A 23,375-nucleotide genomic window follows, 5' to 3' on the forward strand; every position below is an offset into this window, starting at 1 on the left:
CCAGTATTTTCCCTGCCCTAAGCCACCCAGACAACTAGAAAGCAGCCCTACAGCCTAGAGTCGGCTGGAATCACTCAGACTAGCCAGTGGTAAGCTGTTTACTCTGTCCTGCCTTGTCCTTCCCATGGAAACCCCAATAAGGGCTCTGCCCTTGGCTTTCCCCTCACTCCTGTCTTTCGTTTCCTGACCAGAACCTGGTGCTTCCCCTGTGGCCCCATATGGCATGGTGTGCCCCCTTCTCCTGGGAAATGTAAGTAATAAATTCTTCTTTCAATGGCATTGACCTCTCCATCACTCAGTCACCTCCACAAATTAAAATCCTGGAATCACTTTCTTTAACAACTCTCCATGAAATTTCCTTTACCTCCAATCTTTTAGTTCTTATTATTTATATACTTTTAAGCCTTCAGATGCATCAAAAAGCTGGTGGAAACATACCATCACCATGCAGTGAAAACCTCAATAACCTCCTTTATGGCCTGTAGATCTTGCACCCTCCTGTATATTTCATGGACATGTAGCAGATACAACTTTACCATGCCTATTACAAAGCAGCATCAAACTATTTTTAGTCACGTCTTCCTGTAAAAGCAAAACCAAAGTTGCTCTTCGTATGTAACATGGACAACACAGGACCCCAAGTGCCCCCATTTCCTGCCCATTTTCTTTGGAACTAATGATGTCCCTGGGTTCCCCCATCACAAGTCCCCATTAAAGTATTCCAGTTTCTTCCCCCACCCCACAGCATACTGACAAATGGCATTCCCTGTTTGCCAATAAAAGAGCAGAAGGAACTGGATGACCCTGGCACACCACAGTCACCTCTGGGTGAGCACACAGAGCTCCTGAACCACTTACCTGCCGACAGTGGACAGAAACGGCGGCCACTGGGGCCCAGAATACATTATTAGTGGTTACTGGCCACAGTACAATCCTGCTTGTTTAAATCTAATGAGTATTTACATATATTTCTAAGTAGATACTACTCTGATGAGTAGTAGTCCCACAGTTAATTTGCACTGAGTATTTGAAAAGTGTTTTCTTTTTTAGCAATTCTTTGCCATGCCTGTTACTATCTACATTTTGCCTCTTAAGCTGAAGGTACAACAAAATAAATGTAAAAGAGAAATGAAACAAAGAAATAGATATAGAGAAGATGAGATGAATGGATAAAGAAGATGTGGCATATGTTTACAATGGAACATTACTCAGCCATGAAAAAGAGTGAGATTCTGCCATTTGCAACAACATGGATGGACCTAGAGGGTATTCTTAGTAAAATAAGTCAGACGGAGAAAAGCAAATACTCTGTAATCACTTATATGTGGAATCTAAAGAGTAAAACAAAAAAATGCATATAGCAAAACAGAAACAGACTCGCAGATACAGAGGACAAACCACTGGTTACCAGTGGGAATAGGAAAGGGGGCAGGGGCAAAGTAGGTATATGGGATTAAGAGATACAAACTACTGTGTATAAAATAAATAAGCAACAAGGATATATTATGCAGCACAGGGAAAAATAGCTATTATTTTGTAATAACTTTAAATGGAGGATAATCTATAAAGATGTTGAATCACTATATTGCACACACAAAACTAATGTAATATTGTAAATCAACTGTATCAATACTTCAATTAAAAAAAGAAAAAGAAATTCATCATATTTCCTTGAAAAGAAAGACATAGAGAAGATGTAAATAGAGCAGAACATCAAAGCCAGAGAAAAGAATTAAATATTTCTATGAGATTCTCCCTGGGCTTCAAATTTGACCCTCAGTTTCCTGGCCACCAAAGCAGAAAGTTGTATAATCATCACTAGCAGAAACATTCTAATTTCCTTGTGGAAAACAATGCTTTTCTTAACTATGTCCTAGAGCAGTAATTCTCACAGTGTTGTCCTTGGACCACCAGCATCAGTATCACCTGGGAACTTGTTAAAATGCTTATTCTCAGGCCACACCTCAGGCTTCCTGAATCAGACACTCTGGGCTGGGATCCAGCACTCTGGGTTTTCAGGAGCCCCCGTGGTACTTCCTAGGTAGGCTAAGTGTGAGCACTCTGTTCTCAAGAAACAGGGTTTTATATAAAGGACACTGATCAATGCTCTTACGGCAAATATGGGGAATTCAAGCAACAGCTTTCAATATAGGCTGCAAACCTAAAGCTAAAGTGCAATTCAGCAAAAGAGCAAAGGCAAAACACAAGAGGCTAAGATGGCATGTCCCAGGCACGTGGCTTTTGGTGATCTCTCTTTGTTGAGTCAAGTATTGCCTCTAACATATTCCATGCTATACTAGTTTTTAAAACACCTAGCAAAGAACCACATGCGATGGTTCTTTGTTCTTAGGCAACTCAAATTCAGAATTTATTCCCCCTGCCCCTCTATTCCTCTCTCCATCATCTGAGGTTGAAACCCTGAAACCGACTTTGGTACCTCCCTCCCCATCATTCCCATAGCAGTTGCCACATTCTATAAACACAACCTCTTCCTTCCCGCCTCATCATTCAATAATTCATTCTTCAAATATTTACTGAGTATCTACTAGATGGTGGGGATTTATCAGGGAACGTGACGGACAAAAATTCGTTGCCTTCATGGAGCTTACTTTCTCATTACTGAGACTATAAATAAGATACGTAAAATACATAGTATACTACATAGTGATGGGTGCTAAGGAGAAAAATAAAGGAGAGAAAGAGATAAGCTTTGGAGAGGAAGGTAGCAATTTTTAAATATGGTGGCCAAGCAAGGCCTCATTGAAAAGGGACCATTTGAAAAATACCCTGAAGGAAGCGAGAAGATGTGGGAGAGAGCGTTCACCACACGGGAATGGCAAGTGCAAAGGCCCTGAGGTGAGAGTGTGCTGGCAGATTTGAGGACCAGTGATGAGCCCAATGTGGTTGAAGTAGAATGAACAAATGGGACTGCAAGAAGGATATGGGGGCAGGCGGGTAACCAGGGGTTAGACTGGGAGACCACAGAAGCTTTAAGCAGAGGAGTGGCATTTCAACAGGATCCTTCTGGCTGGAGATTTGAAAGCAACTGAAAGGGGACAAGGAGGGAATTCCCTAGTGGTCCAGTGGTTAGGGCTCTGCGTTTCCACTGCAGGGGGCATGGGTTAGAATCTGGTCAGGGAGCTAAGATCCCATCCCAGCGTGGCCAAAAAAAAAACCAATTTAGCATGCTACTGTCCTTTCCATCTGTACTAAGCAAAGCCATCATCACCTCTCTCGGGCTCTGTCGGTAGCTTTCTAGCTGGGCGCCCTCCTTCCATTCCACTCCCTTCCCTCCCTAATCTACCTAACAGAGTGCTTGCCAAAGTCTGCTCAAACCTCCCCACTGCCCATTTGGGCCAAACTCAGTTAAGGTTAGAACTCTATGCACAATATGGTCCCACCTTACCCTCCCAACCTTACGTCCCAGGCTTCCACCATGCACATCCAACACACCAACCACAATACACTCGCTCAGCATTTTCAAATACATCACCCCAGTCTGACCTTCTTGCCTTTGCTCTCTCTGACTGGAATACCCACACCATCCCACCTCCACCTACTGACATTCTCCCAGTCTTCCAAGGTCCATCACAAATCCCACCTCCTCCATGAAACCTTTCCTGATCGCTCAACTAGATGTTCCCTCGCCTGCCTCTGACTCTTACACCATCTTCCTTTTTGGCCATTAGCATATTTCCATCTGTACTTGTCCTGTCTCCCTCAATGGACTATAAGCTCTCTGAGGGCAAACCATGGCTCACTCATCTTCCGATCTGCCACAGCTTGGAGTACAGCAGCTTCTACAGAGTGAACAGTCATTGAATTAAATGATGACATCACCCTCTAGTGATCAATCCTCTATAACTTCCAATAGCCTCTTTAAATCAGTGCATCACCTCAGAGTAGCTATTTTACTTAGGATGATAAATATATTCTACTTGAACACAAACAAAAGTCTAGCAGAGAAAGTCTGTTGTACTTTATGTTAATTAATAATGCCAAGAAATGAAGCTTAAAAGGTTAAAAGTGGACACAAAAATAAACATCTTCTTATGATTAACTGCTACCAAAAGCTTTCTATTTAGGAAAATGTCCAGGTAAAGTCAGAAGACTTTTAAAATGCTGGACCTCAAACCTCAGGAAAATTGATCCACTTAAATATTTTAGCTGTTTATTTTTATGGGTAAGATGTTGAAGCAATCAATGCTATTCTCTTTATGGGATGGTGATGCAGACACACTAAAAATTCTACTTTCTCCTTTGTGGTGTTTTAAATGTCTTATTCCTGCATAATTTATAATAAGAATCTAGAAACACTGAGTCAGATTTTCCCAATGTCTATCATTAAAATGTGCAGGCAGAGGGTAGAAAGTGTAGTGTATTTTCTTCTTGCGTTCTCTGCAGTAAAACTTCTCAAGGAGCACCATTCTGTATGGCCTAAATCATTTTTGTTTTTAGGAACTAAAAAAATACTAACTTGGCCACCTTTCCACCTTCTCTTTGAAGAAGCTAATATTGATGTACAGATTTCAAATATAAAATAAAGACTAAAAGGAGCCTTACTCCAAAAAACAGGACAAGGAAAAAGAAGATCTGCGAATCAAACTCAGATTTAACTCAAAATGAAATCTTAGCAACCACTCTTTCATTCAAGACCTAAATAATGAATCTCAGCTTTGGAATACAAATTATGTCAGTGATGGAATGATTCCCAGAGATTTAACTGATCTTTTTGAAAATCAGATTAAATATTAGACTGCCATTTCCTATAGGTGAAGGTATTAGAAACCAAAATGTGCAAGATATATATGAATTAATTTTAAATATTGTATTTGAACATTATTCCAATGTCATCAATATCACTTGAATAATTTTTAGCAAAACATTTTCACTTTATATTCCCATTTGAACAGGATTCCTTTCTAACAAAAGAAAGTGTCTCTGGAAGTTCCAGGTCTAGATACAATTAGAGAATCCAGTGCAAGAAGAAGTAATAAAATAAACCAGCTCTGCGTCCTAATCAGGAAGGTTCACTGCCGAAGTAAGATCCGTCATCATAATTAAGGCATAGAGTGAAAAAGTTGAGAATTTATCAGAAATACTGACGAGAAAACCGGAATGAAAATGGATTTTATAAACCAACTATCCATCACTGTCAAAAGACTCCTCTTATTCTTTCCTCTAAAAGAAAATATCCTGAACCATCAAACTGAACATAGAAAAGATGGAGAAGCACAATCCTTAGCAGTACAAGAAGACATCCAATAAAACAGTACATAGGTTCAATTCTGAAAAATAATTTTCAAATCCCATGATGGCTTTTACCACTTTTGAACCTGCCTGCCTAAGTGAGCTTTCCCCCAAAAGCAGGAGTTGAGTTAAGGATTCAAGGCCAAACAGTTGATTTGGGCGATTCAGGAAACACTGGATGGGAGTGTGGACGTGATGCACAGGAAGGAAGGGTGGCTTACAAAGGATGCAGAAACATACCTCAGGATGGTCTCACCCATGAGGGGGTGGAGCTGGGATGTTGATCGGCCATTGGTTAAGATAGCTTTAGGGGTGGGAGGCCAGGATGTTAATTCTTTGGCACTTGAAGCGTGCAGGAGTCAAGCACTTTCCCAGACTACAGAGAAGACCTTCAGGCAAAAGAAGACCCACAGGCCTTCAGGAGGTCCTCCACCTTGACAACGGGAACGTCCCACAGTACAGATGGGGCACTGAAATCATGGTCTACACTGGCTCCTCCAAGGACTTCATTCCCATCAACAGTTGTGTCCGCTGTTGGTATTTCATATCGGTCTTCGCTCTCCCTTTTCTCTACTAACCAACAGAGCATATATTCCACATTCGAGCCATCTACCTCTCAGCTATAAAATATACCATTTTAGCTTAGCCTTTATTTCCCCCCTTGAGTCTACTTTATATTCTCTGTAAAGTAAAACTCTTAGTCTATTCCTATGTTGTGAATTTTTTAACATCAACTTTGCTCTCAACTGGGTTGTTTAAAAAAAACCAAGTCACTCCCTTGGTAGTATTATGGTCCATCATGCATCCACGAAAAGTGATGGACTGGTCCACAGGGTAAGAGCTACCATCCAGAGAATCTTTTATGTTATGAGAGCAGAAGAGGTAATTTTGGCAGTTCCAAAAGCACACATTGTCCCAAAATAATGAGGAGGGAGCGGGAAAGGCAAATCTAAAACTTAACTGGGAAGAAGCATTTCCAATGAAATGTCACTTCACTGCTTTGAACAAATATAGTCTTTAAAAATAGTCCAATCTAACCATTCTTAGGCTGCAGGGACAGTTCCATAATATATTAGTAACTTCCTTCTAGGCCTGAAAGGTTCCTCTTCATCTTTACTGTGTACATAGTCGAAGTGAGATGATAATGTGCCTAGGTAAATTTACCCTAAAACAACCTTAACTGATGTAAGCACTTGATAAATATTATGCTTCATAAGTTAGAAAAATCAATTCAGAGGATTCAAGAAATAGGCAGGAACTAATGGGAATGTAGTGGTATAGGTTTCTTGAAATAAAGGGATTCATTGCCATTCAACAGAGGTATTGAATATGGAACAAAAATGGCTTGGTTAAGATTAAGTTGTTTAGATTTGAGATTGCCTAATCTGGCTCTAATAAAGTCATTATTTTTAAGAGAGATAAGAATGAAAAAACAGACCAGTACACATCACTGAAACCCTCTGGACGTTTTTATGCTGGGTTTGGAGACCCATCCCCTGGTTGCCTTCTCCATGGCCACTTTCAAGCTTTGACAGAGCCACTGTTGAACAAGATCCTTTCCTAGGGGTAAGTTTTATATTTATGTAAGGATCAGGCCACACTATCAAACCCACGGTTCCCTGAGACAAACCATCCATTGTATAATGCAATAATTATTTTAAAAATCAGACGTCTCTAATTACGGTATGAAGTTTTCACCTTTAGATTCTAAATCAGTGCTTCTCAAGCTATCTGTGACGAAGGACTATTTTTTAATTATTATTTCTAGTCTATTGTTACTGATACTTTTGCAAGATACATTAAAGATGAATTACTAGAAAATGAAAAATTTAAAACATACAAAATTGAAGCCCAATTTATTATTGTTGTTATTAGATTCGACAGACCCATAATTACTCTGTCAAAAATTTTTTTTAAGCTTCTCAACATTTACTCTCAATTTCAGCCCATATTCCGTCACAGACCAGTAACTGCTGGTGGGCAGCAGTGGCCGGGGACCAGACTTTGAGTAGCACTGATCTGAAATGCCATGCACGTACTTATTCAAAAGATATACCTTACCTCTGGCATCCTTTCCAAATCCTATAGAAGAAACTTTTTTGTCCACTTCTTCACAATTGTTTGTTTTCTCCTTCATAACGTCATCGTCACCCGCAACATCAGCAGAGTATTTTTTCTTTCTCTTTTTCTTGTGTCGAGGAGGAAGCTTTTTTGGAAAAGTAAACATTGGGAATATCACAAGAAACATTGCAATGGCACAAAGGAGGAATCCACTCCACCTAAAAAATTGGGAAATGTGAATAGCATTTATGGCTTTGGTATTATGAGTGTGAACAAATTAGCAAAGTAGAAGTTTGTGGTGATAAATTTCTCCAGAGAAAACTTTTTACCTTCATCGGGTGTACAGCAGTAAGAAGTTAGACAACTTAAGAAAATATACTACGGAATCCTCCCTTTCTGTGGTATAAATGAGAAATCTACCCAGTAATTATACTAGTATTATAATGACTATTACATTCAGCAGCCTGACTAGAATTTCATTCAAGTATTTTTGAGCACATATATGTTAGTTCTGCTAATTAACATTGTTAGTCCTACGACAGTGTGCATCTTATAATAAATCAATAGCCCATAATTTGAAGAGAAGAATAATATAGAGTCTATAGCATGCTTTCTGGACCAATACGGACACTTTTTTCTCAGAAGAAAACCATTAATATCTGGTATGAAGTGTATTTCAAATTGCTGATGGCATTCAAACATTTTTCTGCAAGCACTTCAAGAACTTACAATCTGCTTGTAAGCGAGCTAAAGATATAAGAAATGATTCCAAGCAATTCCAAGAAATGCAAGAATGTACACAGTTGTTAGATCATGTGGTATAGAAGATGAATGTTATAAAAATTCAGAAGGGAAATCAATGTGTCAGACACAAAATTCCTCTGTCAAAATTTTTTTTTAAGTTTCTCAACATTTACTCTCAATTTCAGCCCATGTTCTGTCACAGACCAGTAACTGCTGGTGGGCAGCAGCGGCCGGGGACCACACTTTGAGTAGCACTGATCTGGAACTTGAGAAGTGGAACTTGAGCTATGCAGAATCGAGATTCTGTCTTTAGACTCATCTGAGGTTGCCATGCCGAGGGAACTAGGAAGTAAATACAGAGTAGATCTCTCATTCTAGTCCTGTATTAGAACATGTGTTAAGGCCTTGGGCTTTCTTGCCTGCATAATTCCCCAAGGGCAATTTTTCAGTTCCCTTTCAACCTTTTCTTAGCAAATAGAGGTCCCTGGTCCTGCCTAACAGGGTCGCTAACTTTGCAACTAGGATTCCTCAACTCCAAACTCTGTCCTCAAAGTTTCCAAGTTCATAAACGCTCAGATTCGGGCCTCTGTATCAATACTTTCCCATCCATTGTTATCAGAACGCAAACAGCATTCTAAGAATTCATGTTGAATATAATGCAGTAAGAACACAGACCATCCAGTGTGCTATTTTCAAAGATACTTAACGTTATATCCAATTAAGATATTAAAGCAATCAGAAAAAGGTTTTATTTTTAGAAGACTGCTCAGGGCAGACTTCCAGCCATCTCAAGGATTCAGTATTTAATCACGAACCCAGTGCCTAACACAGGTTAGGTACTCAAAACATTTCCTAAATAAATAAATTGAATGAGATAGGTGTTTTAAAAACAGAGCCATCTGTCGGCAGGGACATAGCTGTGATAACATCTGGCCCTTTTTGTACTTGGCCACATACGAGGACTTTACTAACCCAGTCCTGCCATTATCTTTCTTGAATTTCTTTCTGCAACCTCTGCATTCAAGTCCCCTGAACCCCTTAGTTTCCCGGACCTCTCATGCTCTCTCCAGAGGAGGGCAGGCAGCAGACTATAAGGGGCAATTCTTGAGTTGTGGCTTCAGACTGACCTGGGTTTTTATCCTGTCTTTCCCACTTACTAGCTCTAAGATCCTGGGGAAATTAGTTTGCTTTTCTGAACAGACTTTCTCGTCTGAAAGGGAAGTAATAATAACTTTTCTGGGGGGGGGTCATCAAAATTAATAAGACAATGTATAAGACCTAATAAAATGCCTGCCCCCAAAGCAACAATAAATCCATGGTAGCTAGTTTTGTTTTTTACGTAGATCTGCACTCAGGGCTCCCACCTCCACCCAGAGCCATTGACTTAAAATTATATGCAAACATTAAAGATACACTCAGAGTACCCCAAAGGGAGAAAATAACAGAAGAAGGGAAAGAATTATAGTGAATAGACAAAAAGATTAAAAAAATGTTTAGGGACATTTCTAAGCAGAGCAAATCGGTCTCCAGTAACATCGAAGTTAACACATGATATAATGGTGGTGCTAAAGAGGACGTTGAGAAAAGCTAAGTAAGGCAAGGAAGTGTGCATTACATGTTGGAAAAGGATGCATCAGGAAGAGCTAAAATTGAAAAGCCAGGGCTCCTGACTCCCTTTCATGAACCATTACTCAGAGACTATTCATGAAGGGAGGACAGTTAAGTACATTGACTAAAACCTCCACCCTGGACTCAATTTTTTGTCCAGCTCCCACTGACTCTGAGACTTTGGGCAAGGTGTTCAAGTCGCTGACCATCAATATCGTCATCTGCAAAATGGGCACACACTTAGTGACTACATGTGGTTGTCATAAGGCTTCAATGAAAATGTTGGTAAAGCTCTTAGAATAATGCTTGACACACAGCACCCAATCAATATTAGCATTATTCACTCATTCCCTCCTTCGCTCTTCCAGCATATAGTTCCCAAAAAACCTATCATTGCCACTAGGCACCAATAGAAACTAACATTGTATCAAATAACTGTCTCTGTTCAAGGTAGAAGTCTGTTACAAACAGAGCTACTCAAGAAACAAAATTCATTTTCAAAGAGACTCCCTAGTATACATTTCTATACTGACAATTTTTATCATTTGTGGAATACTGAGCCATTAAAAGGAATAAAACTACTTGAACATTGATTAAATTCAAAGGACTGAATAATAGGTAACATACATTATGTAGGAAGAACTGCTTAGAGCTCCACATACATAGACTCATTTATTCCTCACAACAACCCTATCAAGTAGGTACTGCCACTATTTCCATTTTATGGATTTAAAAACCCCCCGAGGCCCAGGGAAGTTAAGTTACTTCCCCAAGGTCACACAGTTACTAGGTGGCAGACTGGGATTTAAAACCAGGGGAGTGTGGCTTCAGGGTCTGCACTCAATTGTTCTACTTTGCTACCAACTGGGTTGATGTCTACTAGAAAACTTTTAGAAAACAGCATAAAGCACTTGTAATCTTAAAGCTCCTGCTTCCTTGCCTTCTCCTTGCCCCTGAGCTGTCCTCCTTGCCTTCTCCTTCCAGACGTTCCCTTATTGCAATCTCTTCTCATGGAAATCTATACAGAACACAGATTATACATGGGATGTTCACAGATACATTTTAATAATCTAGTTTTCTGAGAACTTTTTTAAAAATCTTTACTCTGAATTATTTCAGAACTGCAAAGCAAACAGTAGAGGCCAAAAATTTCACTATTGATCAAGAACTTAAAATTCCTGTGTCATTCCCCTACTGCTGACAAGGGAACGCTCCCTTTTGCATGATTTGAAAATTCTACCAGGCTAGGCTCATCTAGATCTTAGCACTTCCACCTTCAAAGAGTATTTACTTATAAAAATAACAAGTGTTCTATCATGTAATTAATATTTATTAACTGCTTAGAAAATAGTGTTAAACATTATTCTCACACAGCTCAAGTTATGAGGTTATTAAATTATAATGAAACACAGAGAGAACACAAGTAGTCTAAGAAACTCTTTAGAAAGTAATTACTTGACACTAGTTTCTAATTAATGAAATTCTCTGTTCTAAAATGAAAATTTCTTATCAATGTATGCCTATTACCAATCCATGTTTAATGAATTTGAGATGCCGATACTTTGAGCGAGTGTTTGCAATCATGAAGAAATAACTCCTTATGTTCAAGATGAGAATTGGGAAGAATTCAAATGCAGCCCTTGGAGATAGGGATAAATAACCTATCATCCAAAGTTGAAGTTCTCATTCTAAATCCTAAGCTTACTTATTTAGCAAGACAATTCAAGGCTAGCAAGTGAGAGAGTGGCTACATCCCCAGCACACCCAGGGGAAGGAACTATTACCGAGTGAAAAGATTCACTAAGAGTGGGACAGTGGAAACGCAGGGCTAGAGTCCTGGGCAGTGGAGAAGGACAAAGCAGAAACACAAATATAATAAGGAAGTGGCAGAAAATCTTTTTTTAAAGGCACAGAAAAGAAAATGAAAGCTACAATTAAAGTACACAGGAAAGTTCCGACGTAGCCGCGTTCCCCTTTTCCTTCACTCTGCTATGAAGAAACCAGCCATCCCAAACCTAAAGAATATGGATTAAACGGATGTTCCCAACTCCTCTGTGTTAGTTTCCTATTGCCGTGATAACAGATCACCACAGGCGGCATGGCTTAAGAGAACACAAATGTATCATCTTAAGAGTTCTGGAGGTCAGAAGTAAAAAATGGGTTGGCAGGACTGCATTCCTTCTGGACGCTCTGGGGGAAAAGCTTCTGCGATCCACCTGCATTCCTTAGCTCATGGTCTCTTCCTCCATCTTTGAGGCACATCACTCCAACCTCTGCTCCAATCATCAAATCTCCCTCTCTTACTCTGACCCTCCTGCCTCTCTCTTTCCCTTATAAGGACCCTTGTAATTACACTGGACCCACTCAGATCATCCAGGATAATCTCCCCATCCCAAGAGCCTAAACTTATTCACATCAGCAAAATCCCTTCTGCCATGTGAAGGTAACACATTCATAGGTTCTGGGAATTAGGACAAGGATATCTTTGGGGATTATTATCCTGCCTGCCAGCCCCTCCTAGGTGACGTTTAGCTATTTTTCATCTTCCCATTGGGGAAATTCTTATTTTAACTACAAGGGGACTATTACTCTATAACAATACCAAGTGAAATGAAAGATTTAATAAACGATTCTTACCAGTTTCCAATGAAACGAGGGTCATCCTGATTAAGGTGAATGGGACTTCTGGGATCAACGTAAAAACCAATAAGAAGTCCACCTAATAAATATCCCACTGCAGGACCAAGTGCTCCCATGACATACATGATGGCTGAGAAGACAGAAGGGGAAATGTGAAATATAACATCGTGTCATTTGTTTCAGTAGTTGTCTAATTTCAGTCATACCATGCATATGTCACAGTTAAATCCAGTTAACAACTTCCAAAAACAGAGAACTTTAGAGATCCTGTCTATGTTGACATTTGGGTTTCAAACCATGTCCTTTATTTAACTGTTCCCTGTTGTCCTCTTAGAACATCAGAACTTCTTTGGTTACTTCTGAAAGTACAGACCGGGGCTAGTTATTAAGGCAGTCACTGGATAACCAAGAGAGGCTAACAGGTAGTCTCAAGATAAGAAAAGAGAAAGAAGTAGCTGTCCCTCATCCCAGCTAGAAGATGCTCACGGGCTGAGGGAACTCGAGGCCAGTTTTGCCATGAAGCTGGATTCAGCACCCTCAAAGCACTAATATTTTCAAATCACCACTTGAGAATCAAAGAAGACCTCACAATGTGTTTGGTTTATTGTTAAATGAGGAATATTACTTAAAGGTTAATAAATCTCCTTAAATGGCATGAGTGAGAGAGTCCAAATGGAAAGCACTAACGCACAGCTGAATTTGAAAAAATTTTAAAGCACATGTCCAAAGGGTTACTGTCAGTAGATCAGAAAGGTTGTCATTCTGTCCAAAAAAATGCGGCCATCAAAATGGGCTTATAGGAAAAATGACAACAACAGATGCACTGTCATTTGTTTATATTGCTTTCACTGCTGTGATTGAAATTTATTTAATTTATTAAATAAATTTTAATTTATTTAATTAAATTATTAATTGTTATTTATTTTTAAAATAAATATCACCAATTTGTAAATTTTGAGGTAGAATAGGCAATTCCTTGAAAGTCATAGAAAAATCTAGCTGCACTCCAAACACATGTTTCCCCCTGTTGAAACTCAGTTATTTGGGGACAAATCAATAAACACTGTTAAGATGCCCCTGTGTGCAAGGCACGATAAACTCAGGTGATACACGCTTCTCATTTCTGTTGCTTTCGTGCATTTTAACCAAAGAATAAGTGATTTGTCATATCCTTTAAATAGTACCTATTTACCAGAAAGCAAATTTGGACTAGTCAGAATCCCTTTGCCTGACTTTATCAGCTGCACCTAAATAAACACTGAATAACCTCACACCTCCTGTAACTTGTAACTGCAGACAGTAATTTAACACCTGCTCGCACTTTCCTCACCATTTCAGAAGAGAAAAGCACAGTGTTTATTTATCTTACGGAATCATATGATTGTAATAAGACATTAGGTTCTTCGACTTCTCCATCTGTGTTTGGAAATGAAGAACCGAGGCATAGCAGCAAGTAATTGGCATTCTGTTGGACGCATGCTTTTAATAAAATAAAATTTGAATTTTGATAAATATCTTGTTAACCTCCCTGTTTATAGCCTAAAACAGAACTCAAGAACAGAAAATATTTCTTCAGTTTCAGGTATTCCCATGAGCACATGAAGATAAAACAGATGTTTACACCTCCAGGCAAACCAGCGCCATTTACAACTCAAAACTGTAATGAGGCCAAAATGTGACACAAATCATCTCCCCAAAATTGTTCTTCTGGCGTGAAAGAGACTGTCTTACAAACACAGACGGAGGAAAAGGTATTTCCGCCATACTCTTTATGCCTGGGGCACTTGCGTGCAGCATCCTGAAGTGCTAAGAAGCCGTGTGCAGGATGTGTGCTGGCAGGACCACTCAGTCAGCCGGCGAATGGAAAACCAATGATATAACGTGCACCAAGAAACCCTAACTGCTTTAGGAACTATAGATCAAGCTGTTTAAAGTTCACCTATAGAATCAGAAAAATTCATTTTTATTATATAGCAAACAATGTTAGGTCCAATGGAATCACTCTCCTTAACAGAAATACATATATGTACATCTACATATGTACATCTATATAACTATACTACAGGTTATACTATATAATATAGTACAATAACTATGCTGAATACATAAATATATGTTTATATATTTATAAACATATATCATACATATATGTATATATAACTTACAACTATAGTCCCATTTAGTAAATAAATCACTCTAGCCACTGAGTTAACATTTGTTAATTCATTAACTAATGGCACTTATTCAGAGCTTTTTAGAGGAGCAAATTGTTAAAGCAAACCACTAACTCCCTCAGTCAAAAATTCCCAATCAGGACTTGAGGACATAGGGAGGGGGAAGGGTAAGCTGGGACGAAATGAGAGAGTGGCATGGACATATATACACTACCAAATGTAAAATATAGCTAGTGGGAAGCAGCCGCATAGCACAGGGAGGTCAGCTCGGTGCTTTGTGACCACCTAGAGGGGTGGGATAGGGAGGGTGGGAGGGAGGGAGACACAAGAGGGAGGAGATATGGGAACATATGTATATGTATAGCTGATTCACTTTGTGATACAGCAGAAACTAACACACCATTGTAAAGCAATTATATTATATTCCAGGAAAGATGTTAAAAAAAAAATAATAATAATAATCTGGGCTTCCCTGGTGGCGCAGTGGTTGAGAGTCCGCCTGCCGATGCCGGGGATGCGGGTTCGTGCCCCGGTCCGGGAAGATCCCACATGCCGCGGAGCGGCTGGGCCCGTGAGCCATGGCCGCTGAGCCTGTGCGTCCGGAGCCTGACTCTACTTGTAGCTCAAGGGCGGGACGAGTTGGCCTGCTACCATTTCAATCCTAAAACCTCCTGCCTGTGCTCGGGCTCCACGCAGACTGATTCAGAACAGGCCTGGGCAGAGTCAGCTCCCTTCCTTTGTGGCTCCCAGGGTGCGCCCCAGGCCTTTCTAACCCCCTGAATCCCACCCATTCTTCAAGGCCCAACCACGTCCAGCACTGAGCATCCTCCCCTGACTGATCTCTCTCCTCAAAATCCCTGTAGACAATATACGGTCTCTCCCAGTGGGCTCCACCATTTTTCTCACACATCCCTACCAGTAAGAGGTTTGAAGCATGTACCCCCAGTGTACTTTTCAGTAAAACACTGTGTATGTACCATTACTCTCTGTCTCACAGCTCGAATCTATATTGGTAAATCCTGTTGGTTCTACCATCAAATCAGGTCGAATATGCCGCTCCGTACCTCCACCCTGGTCCAAGCCACCATCATCGCTCACCTGGAAAATTGCTCGAGGCCTTACAGCTGGTCCCTGTCCTCCTTCCCTCCAAAGTATTTTCAACACAGCAACCTTACTGATCCTCTAGAAACACGAGCCAGATCACATCGCTTCTTTGCTCACGCCCACCAGTGTCTTCCCATTCCACTCCCAGGAAAAAAGCCCAAGTCCTTTCACGTGCCTGCAAGGACCTGGCCACACCCTCGCCCCACCCCTTGGTCTCCATCCGCCAGCTATTCACTGGGCTCCAGGCGCACTGACCTCATCTTCTTCAACCTTCCAGAACACGTTCCCACATTAGGGTGTTAGTACTTGCTCTGTGCGTGGTGGGCAGGGGTGTCTTGCCCAGAGACAGCCACATGGTTCATTCCCTTCGTTCCACCAGGTAATTACTCTGTCCCTTCTCACCGAGACCTCACTCGGCCATGTTATCTAAAAAGTTACAACTCTCTCCCCCATTCTTCCCATCGTTTCTCTGATCCATGTTTCTCCTCAGCATGTATCACCACCTAACACACTTTATCTTTCCTTGGTTCATCTTGTTGATCCCCTGTTCTCCCCGACCAGACCGTAAGCTCCACGAGATCAGGGACGCCTGACGGAGGGGTTCACTGCTGTGTCCCCCGTACCCAGCAGTATAGGAGGCATCACCCATACTCACTCCCATTATTCATTGCTTCCATCACCACCACGGAGTCTGCACCGTCTACGGCCATTAACAACAGATGTCAGTGACAAACTCTTCCTCAGTGTCTATCATCTCTTGAGACACTAGGTAATGACATAGATGTCAATCCATATTTCATATAGTGAACTTGGTAATTTCATGGTTTTTGACTGTGTCTCATCAGATGTGATTATACTATCATTCGTTTTTTTTTTCTCATGATGAGGAAAGGAGCTTGTACTGAGAAGACAGGCTATTCGATGAGCTAACAATAGAAACATAAATACAGGTTCCAGTCTTTTCTACCTGCCCTCTCCGTGGGTGGTCTCACAACCTCCCCTCTGAGAGAACCTGGACCATTCCATTCTTTTTTTTTTTAACATCTTTATTGGAGTATAATTGCTTTACAATGGTGTGTCAGTTTCTGCTTTATAACAAAGTGAATCAGCTATACATATGCATATATCCCCATACCTTCTTTTGAGATTAAATATGCCCTGCTCTTTACTTATACTTATCTCTTCGAATATTTATATTTTGCCTTTTGAAGTAGCTCTTCAACCTGGACAGCGGGAACTATATCATATATAATATTAGGTAGTAGTTAAAACACAGACTCCAACCTCCTGGGTTCAAATCCCTGCTTCAATTCTTCCTCGTTATGTGACGTTAGCAAGTTGCTCAACCTCTCTGAGCCTCAGTTGCCTCATCTCTAAAATTGAGATGGTAAACGTACTTCCCCGTAGGGTTGTTACAGGCATTAAATGGGTTCATTCTTGTAAAGCGTGTGGACTGTTGGCACATGGTGAGGGCTACAGAAGACTATGCTAGTTCTGTTGTTATTATTATTTCATACTAGCTCATGCACACAGTTTAGTGTTTGGGCATGGGAGGCATTCAGTAAATATTTATAGGTTGGTTACATATCTGTGTTAACCATGTCTTTCATTTTCTTTATTCTTATGCTTTGACATCTGAGGATTTGCAAAGCCTGGAGGGACAGCCCCTCCCAAGGTTTAGCCAACCCCTAGAGATGGTGAGCAACTCAAAGTGAGAGTTCACTTTTCAAATGCAAACCAACCAAGATGGAGCCCACACCTCAAACACCTCTTTTGTTGAGCTCCACACTCCAGGCCGCCATCCACCTGCCCTACTCATCCCAGAGCCGGGTACCAGACAACTAGGGACAGACAGCACCTACACCCCAGGCCCTCTGAAGTTACTCAGAAGAGCCAATCCTACACCTGATTACCCTGCCTCACTCGTTCCTTCCTGGGGCCACAGTAAAGGCTCTCGCTCACAGTTCCTCCCTCTCTACCTCCAACTGACCCTGTCACTGTGTGCCCCCCTTCTTGGCACCTGCGAGAAGCAAGCTATCATTTCAATGGTAATCGTCTCCTAATCTACTGGCCTCATGAAACCTCAAATTTCCCCTTAATACACTGTATTTTAGAACAGTACCATGGCCAGTGAATGACTATGTCCCGTAATCCCTACCCTGTGCCTCTGGCTTCTCCTTTGTCTGGACCTGCTTGCCCCCTTTCTCACCAAGACATACAGTTTCCCCATTACTTGCTCATTAGTAACGGACTTAGATACAGAACCATCTGAAGTCGTCTCACTCTTCCTCTCTTCTCTTGCCGTCACTCCACTTCTCATCCACCAGCTCTGTCTTCACTTGACCCCTAGCCTGTCTCCTGTAGTTTAGATATTATTTCTCTCCTGACTATGCCTTCGTCTCCTCTTGCCCAGTTGTATGTTGATGTCTTCCAGTAGCATCCCCTGTGGCTTGATTTGTCCCCAGAGTCTCTGCTTTCTATGTGCTGGCTGCATGGTCACTCCCTATTCCTTTTCTCCAGAACACGGTATTTATTGCTTGACCTATAGCTCTATGGTCTTCATGTGCTACACTCCCCATCCTTCAAAGCCCGGCTCCTTCATGAGGCCCCCTCTGACCTCTGGAGGCCACAGGAATGTCTCTCCTTGAATGTCACATCAAGTATCATCTGCGCTGCCTACTGGAACAGGTGTGTTTTACTGCTGCACATCACCTCTTTATCTTTCCAAGTAGCTTGGACGCTCCTTGAGGGAGACAGCATGAGCTACACATTTCTAAATCTCCTCAAAGACCTCAAACACAAAACTACTCACCCAGGAAGCACTGATGTCAGTACAGTACAGGGAACATGACCCTGGAGTCAAACTGTCTCAGGTTAGACTCCCACTCCCCTGCTTCTGTGCAGATTATAAATAACAGCAAGTTATTTACCCTCTCTTTTCTCAAAAAATGGACATTAAGTAAGAATATGCACATAAAGTGCATAGCATATAACAAACACTGAAGAAATATTAAGTTGTGTTTTTGTGTGCTGAAAGATTACCTATTCATTCTCTAATAAATATTATTAAATATTAATTTTGTATAGCTCAAACATACATTATTTAACAGAAGGCATCCTTAACAGGTTTACAGGACCTTAAAAAAATGACCTCTTCTAGAATCACTATTTTTGATAATGGGCCGGGCAGATGAGAGTGGGGAGAGAGAATATCTAGACCTTTCTTTCCTCACAGAAGTGCAGCAAAGAGCATCTTTCTGAAGCTAAGCATATGCCTGTATCCGTTCTTCTTCAATAACCTTTAGGGGTTTTTTTAATGATACAAAATATAACATGGATTCCCTGAATCCACGAGAAAACTTTCAAGAGCACAAAGAATAATTATTTTTTAAAAATCATCCACAATTCCTACCATCCAGATAATAACGGTAATAAATATGTTGTACTATTCATATACTGTATCAACTTTTTAAGTTACTGGAATTATACAGTACTTGTTGTATAACTGTTTTTAATATGTTTAATATTATAGTACTTGTCTATAATATGTTTTTCACATAATACCTTGGACATTTCCTATGTCGATACATATTTTTCTAGAACATTTGTCAAGGCTAAATGGTGTGTCACCATGTGGCTACGATACGTCAATACTCCACTTAATAATCCTTTCCTGATGCCAGCTTTAAGCTGTCACAAACGTCTGACTGAGGTTATTCCTCTGAAGATTGTATGACTAACTTGGAGCTTTGTTACTGCGTGTGTTGCACAGAACCAGGCCTTCATGGCCCGAGGATTATAACTCCTGCCCCAAACCAAGCTGAGTCACGTACTTTTGTAGAGTTAAGAAGCCACACTTGGGGACTTCTCCGGTGGCGCAGTGGTTAAGAATCCGCCTGCCAATGCAGGGGACACGGGTTCGAACCCCGATCCAGGAAGATCCCACATGCCGTGGAGCAACTAAGCCTATGCGCCACAACTACTGAGCCTGTGCTCTAGAGCCCGTGCTCCGCAACAAGAGAAGCCACCGCAATGAGAAGCCCGTGCACCGCAACCGAGAGTAGCCCCTGCTCGCCACAGCTAGAAAAAGCCTGAGTGCAGCAACGAAGACCCAACGCAGCCAAAATAAAATAAAATAAAATATTTCTTAAAAAAAAAAAAAAAAAGAAGCCACACTTGATGGGAAAGGGCCCCCTTCAATGGGGGGAACCAGCTCTTCACCTTGGCCTTGGACATCACATCAGGTTCGTCAGAGACCACTCTTGGGGAAGACTGACCCAGCTACAACTTAAGGACTGTCCCCTCTCCTGCTTCCAGCCCATGTTTCCTTCACTTATCTTTTCACAAGCTTTGTTACCTTCAGACCCTTCATTTTAATCTCCTTCTTAAATTACTCTTTACCCTATTCCGTGACCACTTATGCTTTCTACGTTAAAGCCCATTAACTTCTATTTTTAATCCCATTTACCTTCACATTTTTAATGTTTCTACTGTAGACTTAACCTTTATATAATCTTCAAAATTTTTTATTGAAATTGTCAACGTACTGAATCAAAAAGTTGAAGTGGATAATATTTGTTAACATCTTTATTGGAGTATAACTGCTTTACAAGGGTGTGTTAGTTTCTGCTGTATAACAAAGTGAATCAGCTATACATATACATATATCCCCATATCCCCTCCCTCTTGTGTCTCCCTCGCACCCTCCCTATCCCACCCCTCTAGGTGGGCACAGAGCACTGAGCTGATCTCCCTGTGCTATGCGGCTGCTTCCCACTAGCTATCTATTTTACATTTGGTAGTGTATACATGTCCATGCCACTCTCTCACTTCGTCCCAGCTTACCCTTCCCCCTCCCCGTGTCCTCAAGTCCATTCTCTATGTCTGTGTATTTATTCCTGTCCTGCCCCTAGGTTCTTCAGAACCATTTTTTTGGTTTGTTTTTGCATTGTATCTTTTTAAAAACACTTTTCATCCGGGTTTTATTTTTTAATTAACTTTCAAGTTTTTCTTTTAAATCATTGATTACCTTCTAGTTCTCATACCTTAAGTAAGTTTACTTACTTTTTTAGCCTTATTTTTATTAGGCTAATTTTTTTATTTTTAAAAATTTGTTTGATTTCAAACCTTAAATCTTGTTAAACTCCTGAATTTGAACTTGTGTTTTTGTATTTGGCGGTTTCTCTTTCTTTTCTTTATCCTTCTGACAAGATCTTCTTTGAACAGTCTTTGTTTAGCTTAGCCTTCTCTTCCATTTTGCTTATTTTGTGATCAGTTTTAGCAGTGGCTTGTTAGAAGCTGGGCTGGGCCTCGTATCACATCTGGACCCATCTCCCCACTGTCTCTGTGGTCCTGTCCCCGCTGCCCTGCATGGCTCCCCCCTCCAGTTAGGGATGGCAGCCTGAGCGACTCAGGGTTAATTCTGCCCTGGGCTCAAGGCTCGCTTTGCACACGGCTTATTTGATTAGCTGGACCCTATGATTGTTGTCTCGAATTATCCAGTAATGAGAACATTCAAGTTCTAAATCCAAGGTCTGCGATGAATAAGCACTAACAGTAAGACAAGCCAGGCCCGCAGAGTGAAACAAACCAACCAGAGGGCACCTCGTTCAGTTCCGCCTGCCCTGGGGAGGGTCCTACGGGTTGATCAACCTTCCCAGTGGCTCCCTGAGAGAAGAAGCACAATGCACCCTGCGATGCCAGCCTGCACCGGTTCCACCCCTGCAGTCGGACACCTCCGTTTCTCCATTTCTGGCAGAGTTGAAAGGCCCTCCTTCCTCATCACAAAAGCCCAACTTGGCTACAAAATTATCTCGAATAAGGTTGTTCCGTGAGATCAGCTGCGACCCAGGCAGCAGCTCTCTGAAGTCTACGGAATCTGTGTTGGGCGACCCAACCTGCCCCTCGTCGGAGAGCGGGCAATTTTCTCTGCCCTTCTAGGTTCTTCTGGCTGGTCTAAGAATTCAACTGACATGAATCAGATCAACAGGAGAAAAATCACACAAAAGTTTAATAACATGTATACATGGGAGAGACTCAGGAAAACTCAACTCACCAAAATGGCCAAAGCCATTATACCAAGGCCAAAAGCCTTAAACACCAAGTTCAGCTAAAGACAAAAGAGGATGTTGCGGGTAGTGGTTCGGGACCTCAAAGGGGAGTAAGGCAATTTCACATGGAGATGGAAAAGCAAAGATTTGGTAAATGAATGCTTGCTGGGCCAGGCAGAGACTCCGGGACACAGAGAGGAATTGTAACAAACAGACTTTGCTAGGTTCCCCCCGTCCACACACCTAGTTCCTCCATAGTTATCTACAGTGATATCTCCCTTCCCGGAACAGGTCCTCTATCTAGACTTTTATGCACTTAGGGGGAAGGTCAAATGTTCTTCCCAAGTCTTTTGGGCCTTGATTATTTTCAGCTTGAAATAATCCCATGGCAAAGAGCTATTTGGGGTGGTAAGTTTTACTTGCCTATACCCTAAATCCCAAGAAACGACTCCAGAACCCCTCACAGTGGTCAGTCAGGCAGCCATGAGCCTCACTGGACCGGGGAAACCGAGGGGCCCAATCAAAACCAGCAAAGATCCCAGTACCACAGAGGGCTTCGCAGTCACCTCCTTCCTGGCCTCATACCCCAAATGGTTGAGCAGCGCTCCACATCGCGGGGTCACAGGTCTCTCACTCAGCCATGCACTCTGTGATGCCAGGCCCTGGGACAAGGAGGGGGCATTGCAAAGGTGAATAAGAGGGGTGTGTGGTCCCCCAGAAAGAAACATGTAAAACCAACTATGATTCAAAGCTCAATGATTAAATACAACCAACACCAACGACGCACTGTGGACCACAGGGGAAGAATGATGCATTGTAACAGTTGAGGAGAGAGGACAGAGAGAGCTTCATGGAAAAGAGGGCTCCTGGCCTAAGCCTGCAAGGATAGGAGAAAGGACACCAGCGGCTGAGGGGTTCGCGTGGCACAGGTGTGGCGATTTGGAAGCGCCCAACGTGTTCAGGGAACTGCAGGTGATCTTACACCTGGGGGGGTAGGTAGAGAAGAGGGACCACCACCGCCGCCATCCCTGTCCTATCCGGGGGCCTCGGTACCCAGCTGTGTGCAGGCTGCCAGTCCCTCTGCTCTGAGACAGTGCGGGTGGACAGCAGCATCTCACTGGCTTCCCCTACCATTCAGCATCCTTAAGAAGTGATTTTTCTGCTCTTGAGGAACAAGTTACTTCCACTGTGCAGTGGAGGGCAGGCCTTCTAGGAAGGGAAACCAGGGCCCTGGTCCTGGTCCTCCTGAGCACTTGTTTCTGTCTTCCCCTCCCCGCCCCTCCCTCTCTCCCTCCGACACCAGTCATTGCAACTCAGGCGGGACGGAGTCCAGGGTACCATGTCATGACCGGAGGCCTCTCCTGCCACCTCATCCCTGCTGGCCCCAGCTCTTGGGAGTGAAAACAATTCTCCTTCTCACGCATTCTCATTTATGGGCAGAATTCAGTGAAAGAACCACTACCCTCAACTGGGGCGGGAAGGGGGGACATCTTTTCTTTCCACCTGTTCAGTTTCCATGCTACCTTCTTTCAAGAAAAGCCATTCCGCTTTCCTTTGGGACCATCCGTCTCCTCACCGCACAGTCCTGACGGCCTGTCAGACATGGAGCCCTGTCCTTGGTGGTTCATCGGTGGACAGGGGACGAACCCAGGCCAATCGATCAGATGCTCTTCTTCTCCTTGTAATATTTCCCCCGGATCCCCATGTGGCTCACTCCCCTACTTCTTCCTGATCTCTGCTCAAA

General features: G+C 42.0%; 1 protein-coding gene across 1 annotated transcript in view; it reads right to left on the minus strand.

The window, feature by feature from the left end:
• Positions 1 to 23,375, minus strand: part of SLCO5A1 (solute carrier organic anion transporter family member 5A1) — a 126,259-nt gene that overhangs the window by 67,237 nt on the left and 35,647 nt on the right. Inside the window, exons 2-3 of the mRNA XM_049700460.1 lie at positions 12,301 to 12,433; positions 7,312 to 7,529 (exon numbers count right to left, since the gene is read on the minus strand). Coding sequence (XP_049556417.1) covers positions 7,312 to 7,529; positions 12,301 to 12,433 — 351 coding nt within the window. The remainder of the gene's footprint in view (positions 1 to 7,311; positions 7,530 to 12,300; positions 12,434 to 23,375) is intronic.

The sequence above is a fragment of the Orcinus orca genome, chromosome 17 (assembly GCF_937001465.1).
Source record: "Orcinus orca chromosome 17, mOrcOrc1.1, whole genome shotgun sequence".
NCBI classification, from domain to species: domain Eukaryota; kingdom Metazoa; phylum Chordata; class Mammalia; order Artiodactyla; family Delphinidae; genus Orcinus; species Orcinus orca.